A 16,316-nucleotide genomic window follows, 5' to 3' on the forward strand; every position below is an offset into this window, starting at 1 on the left:
TTTGAACAAACTGCATTTAAACATGTTTTGGAAAATCTGATTAATTTATTGAAAATCACACTAAGAATCAATGGCTTTGGGAGGTTCAGGTTTGAGGAGACGACAGACGATCAGCTCTCCTTTGGTGTTAATGTAGGTATTGGCCATGTCATGTTCGTCAGGGAGTCCATAAGGAGTCTTCAGAGGCTGGATCCTGAGTAAAGCAGGAAAATAACAAAATGATGAGAATTCAACATTTAGACTTCCATTCATAACCAGGCATTTTTAAAAAGATGTTTAAGAAATGTTGATTAGAACACATGGACACCTTACCTTACCAGGTGCTTGACAAACTTTAACTGGTGATTGACTGCAGGTGTGTTTTTGTGAATCACAGGAGTATTAGCCTATAGAGAGAACAATAGCTGAGGTTTATTCTGAGAGTCTCTGCTGTTTTTGTTTTCATCTATACCAGTGAGGAACCTAGAATATCTTAAAGTAGGTCTAAATGGAAGTGAAAATTATTATAAAAAACAATAAAGTTTTTCTTTAAATAAAATGCTAAATATTACCTAATAGGAAACGAAACCAAAAGATGATTTATTGTACATCTAAAAATAATAAAGGTTCATTAATGGAGCTTCAAATTTATTATAACTGCCCTTGAAACCATGCAGAGGGAACAAAAGACATTAGCACACACCTTCTGCAGCCCCAGGTATTTCACTATGTTCTTCTCCCAGTACGGTCTTCCTTTTGGACTTTTGATGCGGGTCACGATGTGTAGTTTATGAGGCTGCTCTGGATCCCCTCCATATTTCTCATGGTCTTTTGATCTTTCTTCAAAATACTGTAACAGAAAGGAGAGTCTTTGAATAGGAAGAACTTTAGTACACATTGTAAAATGTACCAGTTCATGGCATGGGCACAACCTTTTTGTGCTGTAAATATTACCTCTGGTTGAACTCTTGTTTTAGTAGTTTTGCTGTGTGCGGACACATACCAAGGACTTGGTAAACGTGTGGCATTTTTTAGGATCTGAAAACACAAAGAAAAAACATTTAAAACACAAGTGTTGGACTGGGAGCAGGTTTTGTTATTTTGTAATGACAATAATAATGCTATTTTGTTGGAATAATACCAGTGGCTCTGCTCTTAATATGTCAACACTTTTAAACTATTGGTAATGACTTACTGTGAAAAAAATCATGACAACTTCTGCACTAAAAATATGACGATCAGATAGCGATAAATTAAGCGAAATTTTAAGTAATTTTCTTTTAGTTCGTAAAAAACTCCGGGTGCTCTTATTTTACCAACACTCATTAAGCAGTATTGAACACTGCCCCCCCCCTTGTGGCAACCTACTACTTTTACGATATTTTATTGTAAATATATAATATATATTTATTTTATATTGTAAATATACGATATTTACAATAATGTAAATACGACCAAATACAACACAGTGGGGCTTTTTGTAATGTTCAATGTAATTTGTGGTATGTTTCATCTATAGATGAACACAAATGTGAATTTAAGAAATTAGGGTTCATTAATAAAATCGTATTATGTTCAATACAAGTTCTTACCTTGTTATTCAAGGACATTAAACATCGACTGGCAAGAGACATGTTTCCTTCTTAATTAAACGTCCACTCTTCTACAGCAACGCTGGCGACAGGAAGCCAAGGTTATACTGCGCCTCCCCGAACGCCAATCCTATCAGATTAAACGCAGTTTTAAATTGCGAACATTTATAATATAATCATAGAATCAAAAGTACTAGGTTTGCCCATACATTACTTTCAGAGCTTTAAATAATATACGGCGTTATGATTTCACGTTACTGTCACCCATGACCGTCAAAGCCGGAAATCTGCGAAGAGTTACAGTAAAAGTTCACCGATGTAACACAAACTCCTTACAAACTGTTCCTACAGCATCAGATATAAACCAGAAACAAACCATTATGTTTATTTGTTTGTTCTTTGTTTTTATGTTTTGAATCCCAGGTAATGCTGAGTCGTTTGTTCTATTACCATATCAACTGAAATATTGAGAAAATAAAAATATTTCTAACGAAGGGGAACCATAGATATTGGAAAAAAAGTTTGTAGCTTTATGTTTCTCCCGGAAGTATTTTCATGGCGCACTACCAAGGAAGCCAGACTAATCATTTCAGCTTTTCTTAAATAAGTGAAGCATTTGCCCCGAGGACTTTAAGACCAATTGTCTGCATTTTCCCAGTTGAGAGTAAGATGTCAGAGAACCATGTGTCAGGAATGGAGACATCCGCTATCTCTGTCCTTAAACGGGCGGTGGAACTGGACCACAGCGGCCGCTTCCAGGAGTCCCTGGTCTGCTACCAGGAGGGGATCAGTCTTCTGATGGATGTGTTGAAAGGTCCATGCCTCGAAAAATGCACAAATTTAACTATAAAGTTTTGTCTTGACATTATGTTGAAACCTTGAAGGTCCTTGAACCTTGTCACCATGTTTGGTTGATACCATATTATTAACTACAATAAGTTGTTGAAGTTACGATACTGTGTGGTTGTGACGTGTTCACTGGCGGGTCAATTCTAGTACACATTTGATATGATCTCGCGGGCCTAATATAATTGCAGCGTGGTCCAGGTGTGGCCCCCGGGCCTGAGTTTGACACCTGTGACTTAACGTCATATTTGTTCTGCTTGCAGCAGTGAAAGGTGACAAGAGAGAGCACTACAGAGGGAGGATAAAGAGCTATATGGACAGAGCGGAGCAAATCAAAACCCATGTGAACCAGATGAAGGAAGGTAGATTTTATCACCAGTCTGAGAGAATCTGGTCCTCTGGACTAAATAAAGAAAATTCTTGTTGTTGTTACTGAAGTATTAAAGCTGTGATGAAATCTGAATTATTTATAAATATTTCAGGTCAATGATGTTGTTGTTTATGATGTCACCATTCTAGATGGGAAGTACCATGAGCAAATTAAAATATCAGAGGATGCCACTGGTTACAGTTACGAAGCTCTTTTTAAACCGTACATCAGCGGTTCACTCTCGGAGGTGTGGGTGGAGGATCCATACATACGACACGTTCACCAGGTGAGACCTTAATAAACCTCAGGTTCATCCTAATGTTAGTCATATTTATTTTTTTTATTCATTAAAATGACAACAGACCATAACTCCACCTTCTGTCTTCCAGAGTGATACTTTTAGTCCCTGAACTGTTCTGTGCCTGTTGTCTGACCCATACAGTTGTACAACTTTGTACGTTTCTGCGAGATGCTGTTAAAGGCGCAGTGCAAAGTGAAGAACATCCACCTCCTCACTTCTCAGGATGAAGTACGTCGGTGAAGCACACACTCTCACGCTGCTTAATGACGACCCTTGCTTGGTTTAAAATGAACTTTGTCTGTCTCTCTCCTGTCCCACAGACGGACAGCACACAGCAGAGCAGTGCTTTGACTGAGCTGACAGAGAGTCTCAGTGGTCATGGAGTGACTCTGGATCTGCAGTTCTCCTCCACCATCCATGACAGGGAGATCAGGTGTCGTAGGAGTGCCGCGGCAGATCGTTACCATGATTTTCACGTTCAGTTTTTGCCCATGACCAGGAGCTAACAACTTGATTTGTATGTTGTAGGTTCAACAACGGTTGGATCATAAAGATAGGAAGAGGGCTGGACTACTTCAAGAAACCTAAGGTACGTGCCACTGAAGAATGCAGTCAGACTTATACATTAATCTAAATCTAAATGTTATTCTCATTTCTTAACTTTAGACTCAAACACATTTTAAACGGATATAAAGTTAAAAGAAAACAAACGAAGAAAAAGAAACATACATCTGTGAATCATGTCTTTTCCTCCAGGGCCGATTCTCAGTTGGATACTGTGACTACGACCTCAGGCAGTGCCATGAGACCACCGTTGATATTTTTCACACCAAACACACAAAAACGCAGTGAGATCCCAGAAGGGAAAAGTCCATGAGAAAGAAATAAACGTGTGATTGTGGCTTTGGAAGAGGAGAACATGTGAAAAGGAGGAAGAAACCACAGCTGCAGAGATGAACAAAACCACCAGAGAAACTGGACCATCGTTTTGGGAATATTGCACTGAGAAACAGGTGTGTGGTGTTGTGTTTTTTTAATGGAGCTCAGCTACAGTGGGAACTACTGATGTCTGACATGAGAATAAGATTCTCCAACGCTTGATGGAAATACAGCAGAGTTTTTTTTTTTTTTTTGGAAGACAAACCCAAATGTCTCTGCTTGAACCAGCTGGATTGGAAACATTTTATCGGCACAACAAACACAATGGGGACTTTATTTTCTGGAATTAATATGTTTTGTGATTTAAGGTTAAAATACAGATCGGCCTTTTTTTAACCTACAATGACTAAGACTAAATGTCTCTGTAAAACTGTTCCTAAATGGTGAGAGACTCCTCAGGCATGTCTGGGTCAACATGTTATTGTACGTCCAAGATTTACAGTCTTTTAAATTTTAAATCTTTTTAGCTTCACTGTGGTACCCAGATACTAATAAATGCACTTTTTAAATTGTGGGCAATATTAATTATTATCTCTGTCTTGTCTTTTAACAGTATATGTTAGAGGTATATTTTAAGGGTTTTTCTGTAAAAATCTGTTCATCATCTTCATTTGAAACTGGTGTGTCCTAATGAACTGATTTTCACTTTAATTGAACTCTTTGTGGGTCTCATTGCCTTGTTGTACAGTGTGGATTACAGACGTCACATCACTTGTGCTGCAGTTTAAAATCATATGGAATGTCAGTCTGGGGTATGCAGTAGTATGAAACTAAATCTTGGGTTACAGTGATTCCCTGGTGGATTATAATCTTTCACCCATCAGAGCACAGATGAGACTCTGTATGCTCAGATTAACGCTGGAAGATAATCTGATCATAGCGCTGTTTGAAAACACTACAGTTACCCAGTTATTCATGCAAACAAAGAATAATCCTGAAGAATGAATCAGCTGTTTCCACACATTTGTTTTAGACCAATAATCTTAAGGTATTTAATATTTTATGATTCCATATGATACTATATGGTATAATACAATACAATTTAGCATATCATACCGTAACAAAACATAACATAGTGTATAAAGTAACAATCCATGCGATACATTTCTTGTATTTATTAAAACATATTTTGGTGTGATACTTGGTGTATTTCATATAATACATTATCATACAATGTGATGGCATAAAATGTACATTATTATTATTATAACCATAGAATTTAATAATAATATTCTGTTGGGCCACATACTGTAAATATAAGGGAAAAAGCTGCATCTTTAGCAACGATAATGTTTGAAATAGTTTCTTGTTTTTGTACAGCACTGACAAAGCTGCAGAGAAGCAGATGATGTATGTGTTGCACATAACAGTGAAAAACATCAAAGTCAGACAGTCCTCCACCAAAAAACCCCGTACCTGCAGTCGTAGCCCTTCTATGAAGTACTGTATTACTGCCTGTCCTATAAGTCACACTGACACCTCCATTCATGGACGCACCGTTGAAAACATGTTGATATTATTCATATTTCCACAGACACCACACTCTGAGTCACCTCTGTGGTCATACATAGTATAATATGTAAACAGCTTGACAGGCTGTAATTCCTGTCCTCTTTCCAAGTAGAGCTTTAATTTTTTTCTCTCTCTCTCTACTCTCATTTCTGGGCCTAAAATCAGGTTAGCGTTTTATAAGGAGCTTAGCGCAAAGGGCCACAGTGTGCCACTAATGTAATAGAGTATCTCTCTCTCCCTCTCTCTCTCTCTCTCTCTCTCTTCCACTGATTCACTTGCTTCTGTCCTCTTTTTCTCTTTGTGCTCCTGCTTTTGCTTACTCTGTCATGAAGTGACCTTCTCTCTCTCTCTCTCTGTTTTGTTTTCCTGTTTTATTTCCATTACCTGCATCTTCCTCCATCCGCAGATGTGTGTGACGCAAGCCTAAACGTTAAGGACGGGGGACAACTGCCCTTTGGAGGGAAAGGAGGAGGTGGGGAGAGGAGGACAAATAAGAGGACAAGAAGCACAGCTGCTGCTGTCACTGCTCTGAGAAGGTGGATTCACCGATCTTTCTGGAGACTGGTACTGGAGTCCCTGTGTGTGTGTGTGTGTGTGTGTGTGTGTGTTAAGGGCAGAAGTACTTTTCTTGTGGTCGTCAGGTGAATTTCATGTGTGGAGTAAGATGTTGGTGATTATGCTGTTGTTGTAGATTATGGTGCTATTAAGTCTCATGTAGATCTCTGCCTATGTCAATAATCCAAGAGATTATCCTGTGTTTCTGTGGTTCAGTAACGACCCGATTCAAGGAGGTCACGCTCCTTGTAGATGTCACCAAAGGGTTCCACAACTTTTCTCCCTTGTAATATTTTGTTGCGTATGAAGGAGGACATACTGCACCTGAGCATATTAATATACACTTCTTTTTCTTTTTTTTTTTTGACCTGACACATCAGGTACCAGGTTTCATTGGTCATTTCTCAAGTCTTCCCAGTGTATCACCAGGGCAATGTACGAAACAAAGGTTGTAAAACTGAGCAAACAAGCTTTGTTGCATCCGTAGACGCAGCAGCCAGGTCTGGATGTCTGACACACAAGCTCTGCATGAATAAGAGAAATATTTGATTTTTTTTTTTGTACTTTAATCCCAGCCTGCACCCTGCTATGACACACTTACTGTAAGAACCAGTCACGCCTCCTCTCTAACCTACATACTGTTTTTCTCCATTCGTGTGTTTTTGATGATGTTGCACTAAATGCATGTTGTATTTGTGCAATCTGCTCCGGTTCAGTTGTCTTTGTTGCTGAAGACAGAGTTTTTTACACCACACCCGACTACTCCGGTGAAGGCTTGTTCTCTTCTGGATAACGCCAATAAACCTTTGACCCTCAGGTCTGGTGTCGCCTCCTTGAGCTGGTGCGAGTGCACTTCTCCTGACATTCGACTGCATGCTGACAGAGCTCCTGTGTTTTTCCCTGCGCCAGTCGGACTGATGGACTCCTCGTCTGAGAACGTAGACGACAGCTGTGAAGACACCGCTGGTGAGACGACCCGTCCTAATGTCTGACAGGGAGGGAAGGCGCTTCTTCTTACAGGAAATGTTTGAATGAATTGTTTTCATCTCATTTGCATGGTGTCCTGTAAGATTTAAGATTTAATTCAAATTTGAAACCACATTTTACCTTTATTCTTATACTCTGACATTCCAGTTCTTCCTGCCTTCATATAAAGATAACTTTGACTAATTAAAAATATGTGTTGGCTAATGTTTAGCTACCTCAAGCTAGCCCAAAGTGACAGTATGCCCTCCAGGAGCAAAGAAAATTGAAAAAGAAAAAAAAAAATTGCTCTGATTGTGATAGTTTTGATTCAATACCATAGCTGGCTACAGAAGGTGGCGCTGCTGAAAATGTTTGAGAACCACAGATATACTTGTTTACTTTGGACATTTTGTTTTGTTCTGTTCTAGCTCTGACTTACTTTCAATTCTGTTGATTGATTTTTTTTAACAAATAGAGAAACAAACATTTTTGAGACAACCTTTGTGGCTCATGTAAAATTGCTGTAGCTGAAGTCATTCTTCGTGGTCTTCATGCTCCAGTTTGATAGTTTGACATGTAACAGCTCTAACGTGGACTTAATGGAGAACGACATGGAGGAAACACACGTGCTTGTTGTACACTGGCTCCTTATACCCCCCACCCCCACCCCCACACACACACACACACTTTATGACTGTTTTAAACCATGTGACTGATGCAAATTCTTTCGGTGATAAACTGACAGAATGTCTGATGTCACGCACACAAGTCAATAGATGATAGATTTTACTGAGTGCTTGTTGTGTGTGTGTGTGTGTGTGTGTCTGTGACCTGGTCTGTTCTTCATCACATTCTCTCCAAGAATACAAGAAGTCCAGAGGCAAGTCCCTCAAAACCCGTATCTTTGGGAGAAGCCAGAGAGCGACAGTCACTAAACTCAGCCAGTCGGCCAGTGACATCAACGCTGAAAAGGAACATGGATCGGATGATGATTTGTAAGTGTCGGAAAAAAATCTAATTTTTCTATTTTATTTATTTATAATCTTCTAATCTGTGAAACATTTAGCTTTTTCACATTTCTGTTAACCCAGATCCTCTCAGGGAAGTATGGGATCTCGAGCATTGTCCCATGACAGTATCTTCATGGAGGAGAACGTCCTGACAGAACCTGAACCGTCCAAGGTCTTATCGCAGGAGAATGTCAACAGCAAGATCAAAGCTCTTCAGGTTGAACCACATGTTCTAGACCTTTCCAACACCCTGCGCCTTTTCATACTGAAGCCAGTGTTTGAACAGCTGTGAATTGTTTTACCAGCTGAAGCTCCAGCAGCAGAACCTGCGCCTGGGGCCACCACCCTTAGCTCTGCCGATCAGACGTCCAGCAGTCATCTCGAAGGATGAGTATTCTTCATACAGATCTGCAGAGGTGACAGGAAGTGACGTTCCAGGCCAGGAATCCATCAGTAAGGTAAATGAATGAACCTTGGAGGACTGTTGTCCTGGTGAAGAGTCTCAGACCTCAAAGACTGTGCAGCCATTTAGTTGCTTTTTTTCATTTTTGGTCACGTCTCAGGCATCGTCTCGTCCCCTTTCACCTGCACTGACCAAGTGCCCCCCATCATTTCCGTCTCATCCTTTACCTGTTTTCCCCACCTCTCGTACCTGTGCTTCGGAGCCCCCACTGGACTTCAGTTCTCCTCCTTATTCAACCACCTGCCTGGACACTTCTGCTGCCCGCCACCGCATGTCTGTCAAGCCCCGAAACCAGAGGGCCAGCACCAAGAAGAGAGTGGCTCCTGTGAGTGAAACCAAACCCTTAGCACCCTTCAAATATAAGCTATTGTCCTCGTCCTCCATAACCTTGGTCTTTTTCTTCTTCTTTTTTTCAGACTAATTCGGTGAAAGGAGAAGAAAAAAATTATATTTATAGCCAAGAAAAAGCAACACTGGAAGAAGAAGGAGACGTTGATATTTATGCCACAAGGCAACATTTTCCTTCCAAATCCCAAGTCGCAACCGATTCATACAGTCAGACCTCACACCTGCAGGAACCTGCCCTGACCAGGGTATTAGCCCTGGTCTCCTCACAGGTCCTGAGACCGCAGCCTCAGAGAGCGGTGGATGTAACATCCAGTGAAAAGTCGAACTCTTCCGTGGTGTCAGAACCTAAAACCAGAAGAGAGGCGGGGTTTGACATACAAGTTAGTTCTTATGAAAAGAAGAATACAATTAAAATAACTGAGGAGCCGACAGACATGGGCTCACACGTCACATTCGAACTCTCTGCTGCTCACAAGCAGCTTCAGGAAGAGATCAAAAGCATCAACTTTCCAAAGAGACCTGGAGCTGGAGCTGCCTCTGTTCATTTCTCCATAACCTCAGCCAAAAGCCAACATCTAGAGCGACCCCGCTCGAGCAGTTTTGTTGGAAAAGTGGAGCAACCTGAGTCCAAACACAAGACGGGAACAGAAAAGAAATTTACATCGAGTCTGAAGGAAAAGGTGTCGCTGAGAGACCCGCAGCCCAGAGGAAGCACGTTTACCGTAGGAAAGCTGACACAAGAGGGAGCTGCTCCCAAAAGCTCTGATCACTCCTGGGAAAGGAAGGACAACCAGGAGAAGAAAGACGAATTTGTATTGGTGTTTGCATCTAAAATTGCAGCTGCAGGCACCGGCACTTTAACTGGGCAGGGGTCGGAGTCCAGACAGGAGGAAGTTGAAGTAGCTGTGGATAAACAAGCATTTGGTATTAAACTACGCTCAACCTCCCAGTCACTGAGATATCGCCCTGCTAGTGGAGACCAACTGGACAAGCAAACTACACAGGGCGTGGGTGAACATGGAGTCTACATGTCCAAAGAAACACCAGCCAACATCCCTCCGTCATCCACCACCACCGGCACCGACTTCACAGTCACAGGTGAGCTGATTGTCTGCTGCTAAAGTGGATCAATTATAATGCATAGCAACATAAGGTGATTTTACAGTAATTTAGAATAGTGCACCAATACACACCCCGTTGACCATGAGTGTAGATAAGTCTCACATGGTAAATAATCACCAGGGAGTGATAAGATTTAAACTGATCACTATGGACCTTTGTACTCATTAAGATGTCATCCTGACTAATTTTACCAAGGCAGCCATGTGTGTCTAACAGACCTGTATCATTCCCTAGATCCAACCCTTCCAGGAACCTCCTGTAATAACCCTACAGTAGCACGAGCAAAGGTTTCTGACATCAGAGAGACAGAAACCTCTTCCTCCGTGCCTCAAGATCCACCTGCCCTCCAGACGGCATCGACCGAAGTGTCCTGGATGAGCCTCGCCGTGGAGAAGACCAAAGGCTTGCAGCAACTGCTGGCCCGCAGATTACCCAGAGACATCACAGGCACGCAGACAACCAGAGTCCAAACACAAGCACAGCCACCGCAGCAAACAGAGGTCCAGACCAGTGCACAAGTGCAGGCTGTGAAATTGCAACAAAGTTCAACTGTGACATTACAGGCTGTGAATCAAGCACCAACTGCCGCAGTGAAAGCAGCAAGAGTGCAAGGTTCATGTCCAGCGCACACTGTCAAAGCGTCACTGGTGCCACTGCAACAAAAGACAGCTGCATCTGCTTTGGTAAAGTTGTTTCCCGAGAGCCAAACATCACCTCAGACCACTGAGTCACAGACACAGTCAGGTCCAACGCACTGTTCGTCTCATCCGCTTGACCAGAACAAGCCGTGGACAACCCAGTCTTTTTTTCAAATCTCCAAACAAACCGAGATCTCGTCTCCGCTTGCACGAGAGAGTGCTACTCAGTCTTCTGCACCGTCTTCCCTGTCGTCAGGCCAGAACGCCACGCAGCAGCCTCCTTGGAGCATCAGAGGTCTCCAACCAACCAACCAACTCAAATCTACTGCTTCAGTTTCTACAACCTCAGTCACCACAGCGCCTCCTAGCCCAGTATCTGTTTTGGGGAGAGACAAAGACAAAGAAGTCATTGTGCAGGAAAACATTTCCACACCCTTGGCAAAGCGAGCACTTAGAGATCGTCCAGGGAGCGAGAGGGCAGCTTTTCTACACAAAAGGGCAGAGTGGACCACTGTGACTGCAACCACAGAGGTTTGTTTCTATGAACAAGAACAACCCATTATACCAGAGTTTTCCTTTAGTAAAACCAGATAAATACCCATTACACCAGAGTTTTCCTTTAGTAAAACCAGAAATTTACTAAATGTATCCTTTTCTCTTCCCATGCTCCAATAGAAAATACATTTTAAAAAAAAAGATCTGTTTCTAATGATCTGTTTCTAATGATTTTCCCTATTGTGTCATTCTCCTTTCTCAGGTAGATGCGAAGAGAGCTCAAACAGATACACAGAGTCCAGAGCAGCCAATGAAATTGGTTAGAACATCTTCGTGCGTAGGCGCCAAACCAGAGTGGAAACAAGGGGTTAAACTTTCAGGTGTGTATGCGGTGTAACCTCAGCGTGATATGCCATATATTTATTTATTCATTTATTTTATTTCTGGTGTTAAGATTCAGTTCCGGACAGATCCCGTGAGGACAAATGGCTCAGGAAAAATGTGGTCTGTTCATCGCTGCCCACCCAGTCCTCAGTGCTGCAGTCCATGTCGGACAATGCTCCGCCCTTTTGGATGGAACTGGCGAAGAGGAAGTCAATGGCCTGGAGTGACAAAGCTATGGACTGAGGAGGAAAAGTGACAGTTACCCAGGGAATATTGGCCGAATGCCCCGTTCACTAAGATCGATTGGCTGTGTGCTTGACGACAGCGCCAACGTGTGGACGTGGTGTTGGTGTTTAATTGTATATGAGGGTAAGTCATGGTTGAGAGATGTAGTAAATGTTGACAAGTGCAATACGATCCTCTCCAATATCACTTTTGAGTATTTGTGAATAAGGTCTTATCAGATTCATCAAGGCACAGATGCTATTGCTTTGTTTAATAAAAACATCAATTTAGTTGATTTCTTTTTGTATTAATGCCCCTGATTAGTATGGAGCTAGAACAGTCTCAAAAAGAATAAATACACAAATTCACAAATGTATTTTATGAAACTAATAAATATCTTCACATGCATACATTTGTGAATCATTGTTTGAGTATTTATTCTTTTTGAGACTGTTCTAGCTCCATCGGTAAGTGTCCATCAATATGAACAAAGCCTCCTTTCATGAGGTTTAATTATTACATTGAAATGAATGGCATTTCATGCACTTTGTACGAGGAATGCTGCACATGCTCCTTTATTCCGTACATGGACAGAAATGATAAGGTTGACTAACTGAGGGCAGTTCAGAGGTAGCTCTGTGGACAGGTTTGGCTCAGCTGTACCACTGTGTATGAGGCACGCGCTGTGTTTGTGATAGATAAATGAAGTGGGGTGTGAGGTGTGTGCTGAGGTTAAAACCATTTATTTTATTTATCCAAAATAGAGTAGGCGGAGAACAGACAGAACAGCAGTGATCGTGGAAGGGAGGTTTTGTCAAGTTTTACGGGAAGATTATGTCGAGTTATGTTTTGACTTTAATTGGGGTTTTGTTGTTTTGTTTTTTTAGAACAGCATGCTGTGATAAATTCTTTTACATGTAATTAAAATTTCAACAATATAAACTTCCATATTAGATCCATCATGTAATAGTGTCTAATAGTATTTTTTAGGGAAAATCTGCATGTGGATCTAGACAACCTGCTTCTACAACACAATCATCGACGACCGTATATATTATTGCTTATGAAGCAGTATTACTCAAAGAACGTTAGATGGTGCATTGATACATTAACACATCCACAGTATGTATATACTATAGATATACTATAGGTATACCATACATGTTGTAATGGGGTCAGGAAACCGTACATTATCGTAGTGTGTGTAGAAATGTTGTACAAATTGTAGAAATATATGTATCATACTTCTGGTGATTTTACTGCCTATCAGCTGGTTTGAACGTGGTGGCTGTACTACCCGGGTTGGCCAACAGGAAGCAGACGAGAGGAAAAATGTGGGCTTATCCTAGTGTTACGCAACGAGCTACACGTGAGTTTGTAAACATGGGAGTATGGAACCGTTGAGAGTGCGACCACCCCGCTGCTTTCTCTTGGTCCTGCTCGCCATTGCTCTGTGTCAGGGCTATACGCTGAGGGGTCCGGTGTCCTGGGTCATCTCCCCCGGTGATGTCGTCGAAGACGCTGACATGTCCGAGGAGGAAGAGGTCGCTCCGGCATTGCTGGCGGACAGTGCGGGGCTCTGGAAACAGGCGTACCCGTCAACCGAGGTCCTGGGAGACGGCTCGGAGACTCCCGCAGACTTGGTAAAACGCAAGGACGAAAATATGGCGCAGTTTTCCTCTCGTTTGTTTTCATACAAAATGGAGAAAGGGAAGAAGAAGCCCACCAGCAGCGGTGGCAGCAGGAACAGTCCGCCCCCGCACCAGGAGACCGCCAGGACTGCCAGATACATAGCTCATTACAGTGACTGGGGATTCCTGTCCACCATCTCCACTCAAGACGAGGTGAGACACGGACCCTTCCATTCAAATCGTGCAATTAAACAGCCAAGGGAAAGGGCCCTGGTCCTTATAAGGCTAAATAATATCCAAAGTCTGGCTCATGGCCCAATCACAGCACGCAAACGGGTTTTATGTGGTCATACCTTTTTGGATAACTTTTTAAAAGTTTGGTAGCTTTCCGAGCTAAGATTTACTTTATGTATGTTCGTGGTAGTTATTAGTGTTTTTTATTAGCTATTTCTATTTTAGTTGATACCAATTTTATTTTTTAAACTGACTTTAGGCTATTCATAGGCTAAGTATTAGCCATTTCCTGTGTTCGCACAGTTTGACCATGCCAGGGTAGCTTTCAGCTTTTGGTTTATATTAAGAAATATCCCTGGCATTTTTAGTTATTCATTTTAACACTAGCAGAGACAAAAACCCCTAATAACATTTATTTTTAATGTTACTGCAATTACAACCAGTTATTGCATTTTTTATGTAAATGTTTTTTTATTGTTTTCTTACGTCTTAGAAATGACATCCATTGTCCCATTGTTCATCACCTATACTTACATCACGCCGATTTGTTTATAGAATTCATATTAAATGTTTAGATATTATACAAATAATGCATAAACAGTCAAATTGACTGTTGCAGAACTCCCACCATAAGACTCCAGGTTCAACAACACTAGTTCTAAATTAGTTGTAAAATAAATAAATGTTAAAAAGCCAAAATTAATGATTCTAAGATGAACATTGTCAGCTCTTGAGGTATTGTATGCAATACATATAAATTCTTCAACAGTTTGATCATCAACTGTCAAAAACAGACATGTTTTACATCACTTTTCTTTGTCACACACTCAGATTAAAGGCCTTCCCTTTGGAAACATTTTCTCAGTCAGTGATGGACCAGCAGAAAACAGCACTGGAGTGATCTACTTCTATGTGACGCCGATGGACAACACTGTGTCTGACCTGAGAAGCAACCCATTCGTGTCCTTAACCTTTTCAGAGGCAGAGGCTGACTTTTGCAGGTAAGCCCCAATTTTCAGATGGATTCAATGACGTCAGGTCCTCACACTGTTAACATTGCTCCTTCTTGTGTCAAGACAAATGGTATATGATCCAGAGGATCCCAGATGTGCTCGCCTCACACTGACGGGCAGGATGGTGGAGGTGGCACCCGAGGAGCTTGCGTTCGCTAAGGATGCAATGTTCTCCAGGTAGAAAGGTGGAACAAACATTATACATTTGGTTCTGATGTTATCTGCAGAATGATAATGGATATTGATGTGTTTTAGACATCCTGTAATGGCAAAGTGGCCACTGGGACACAAGTGGTTTTTTATGAAGCTGGAGTTGATTCAGGTCTGGCTACAGAACTGGTTTGGAGGGACATCACTCATTTCTGTCGAAGACTACTTTAAAGCTACCCCATTCTGAGAGCACTGCTAACTCTGCAATATGCTGACCTACAAAGGCAAATAAGCTCAGCAGACTTCAATGCACACGGCACTCCCACTGACATTTCATCAATATGTCAAGAATGAATAGTATTAAATATTTTCTGTTCAGTATTTTTATTTTATCCTTCAAACTTGAATGTTCTCCACACCATACCTCTCATTTCAGCCTAGCTGTTCTTTACTGAATGAATGTCACAGCCTGTAAGTTTTTTAGTCATATATTTTTTAACACTGATTTTGGTTTTTAATGAGTTTGCATCAAACCGTTTGTCTGGTTTGTAAAATAAATAAATGAATGTAAGCAAGTTAGATTTTTGTGTTTTGGTTTTTTGGAGAAGTAAAAAGTAGGAGGAGTAAATCTTGCAGAAGGGCAGTTGTGCAGCTGAATTAAATGTCACTAGATGGCGTGCTTTCTCAGTAAATTCCCAAAGTGCAGTTTTTGCTGTAGTGACAAGAGACTAGAGGGCATACAGTTGATGCTAATGCATCAAACACGTCACTATAACATCAAATATGTGCACATTGATGGAAACATTTTGCCTGGATTGAGCTGAACAAAATATAAACTAATTATAAACTTATTCTATGTTGCATAAGTGCATTGGAAGGAAAACATTAACATCAACAGGAAAGCGCAGTCATAGTGGAAAGAATAAAACAGAAGAACACAGCACCTGTAGAAGAAGCTAAAAAGAAAAGTAATTAAGTGGCATGATTGCAGGTGCCAAGGTCAACTACAAATATCAAGGGAATCCTGCAGTGAAGAGAAACAGCCGATGAAAAGATCATTAAATTCTTGACAGAGATGGGGATTAATATCTGGCCTAAAAACTCAAATGAAGAAAAAGCAATATGTGCTGGAGAGATGAGGAACAGTGGGTGGCAGGACTGCACATGGCAGAGAGGAATTTAAATTAAGTACATTCTTGGGTGTGAAGAAACAGCTGATGAAAGGAGAAGATCAAAATGCAATGTATGATAGAGCTTGTTAAAAGCCTTGCGTGAAGTGATTCCTAACCACTGTGGCACATTAGTGTGAGAGATCACCAGGTGTACCATGGAAAATTATCCAATTTCACTTAATTGCTGTGAAAGATAATACTTATTTACTGTAAATCAATTGTCTCTGCTCATCTATGCAACACTAAACTAAAAATAAGAGAGTTCTTTGTATTTGCTGTTCTCCAGTTCCTGTATCTATCTCAGTGTTTTGTTCAACTAAATAGGCCCAGGTTTCACACTGAGTAAGTCAAATTTATGTAAACTAAAACTA

The 16,316-nt window shown here is 41.1% G+C and overlaps 4 protein-coding genes across 6 annotated transcripts; 3 read left to right on the top strand and 1 right to left on the bottom strand.

Moving 5' to 3' along the window:
* Window positions 1–23: 23 nt before the first annotated feature.
* On the bottom strand, window positions 24–1,917 carry mrpl30 (mitochondrial ribosomal protein L30). Of its 3 annotated transcripts, none has more exons than XM_008328064.3 (6): window positions 1,781–1,917; window positions 1,572–1,701; window positions 934–1,017; window positions 683–829; window positions 313–386; window positions 24–193 (listed from the first exon to the last, which is right to left on the bottom strand). In XM_008328064.3, the coding sequence occupies exons 2-6, from the start codon at window positions 1,611–1,613 to the stop codon at window positions 61–63; spliced, it is 480 nt and encodes a 159-aa protein (XP_008326286.1). In that variant the 5' UTR covers window positions 1,614–1,701; window positions 1,781–1,917; the 3' UTR covers window positions 24–60. The 3 variants fall into 3 exon arrangements, with proteins under 3 accessions (XP_008326286.1, XP_008326287.1, XP_016895241.1); XM_008328065.3 differs by having other exon boundaries at window positions 1,786–1,905; XM_017039752.2 differs by having other exon boundaries at window positions 1,572–1,861.
* Window positions 1,918–2,102: 185 nt separating this feature from the next.
* On the top strand, window positions 2,103–4,552 carry mitd1 (MIT, microtubule interacting and transport, domain containing 1). The gene is made up of 7 exons (XM_008328066.2): window positions 2,103–2,385; window positions 2,681–2,779; window positions 2,937–3,073; window positions 3,230–3,316; window positions 3,409–3,521; window positions 3,617–3,677; window positions 3,845–4,552. The coding sequence occupies exons 1-7, from the start codon at window positions 2,241–2,243 to the stop codon at window positions 3,938–3,940; spliced, it is 738 nt and encodes a 245-aa protein (XP_008326288.1). The 5' UTR covers window positions 2,103–2,240; the 3' UTR covers window positions 3,941–4,552.
* Window positions 4,553–5,289: 737 nt separating this feature from the next.
* cracdla (cracd like a) lies at window positions 5,290–13,162 on the top strand. The gene is made up of 9 exons (XM_017039703.2): window positions 5,290–7,060; window positions 7,923–8,055; window positions 8,152–8,287; window positions 8,376–8,528; window positions 8,634–8,858; window positions 8,950–9,979; window positions 10,238–11,172; window positions 11,399–11,516; window positions 11,591–13,162. Exons 1-9 carry the CDS (start codon window positions 6,775–6,777, stop codon window positions 11,761–11,763), a joined length of 3,189 nt encoding a protein of 1,062 aa, XP_016895192.2. The 5' UTR covers window positions 5,290–6,774; the 3' UTR covers window positions 11,764–13,162.
* On the top strand, window positions 13,137–15,348 carry creg2 (cellular repressor of E1A-stimulated genes 2). Its single transcript, XM_008328114.3, has 4 exons — window positions 13,137–13,589; window positions 14,442–14,611; window positions 14,687–14,800; window positions 14,879–15,348. The coding sequence occupies exons 1-4, from the start codon at window positions 13,137–13,139 to the stop codon at window positions 15,018–15,020; spliced, it is 879 nt and encodes a 292-aa protein (XP_008326336.1). The 3' UTR covers window positions 15,021–15,348.
* The last annotated feature ends 968 nt before the right edge of the window (window positions 15,349–16,316 follow it).

This window comes from Cynoglossus semilaevis, chromosome 16 (assembly GCF_000523025.1).
Source record: "Cynoglossus semilaevis isolate Cse_v1.0 chromosome 16, Cse_v1.0, whole genome shotgun sequence".
In the NCBI taxonomy this organism is placed as follows: domain Eukaryota; kingdom Metazoa; phylum Chordata; class Actinopteri; order Pleuronectiformes; family Cynoglossidae; genus Cynoglossus; species Cynoglossus semilaevis.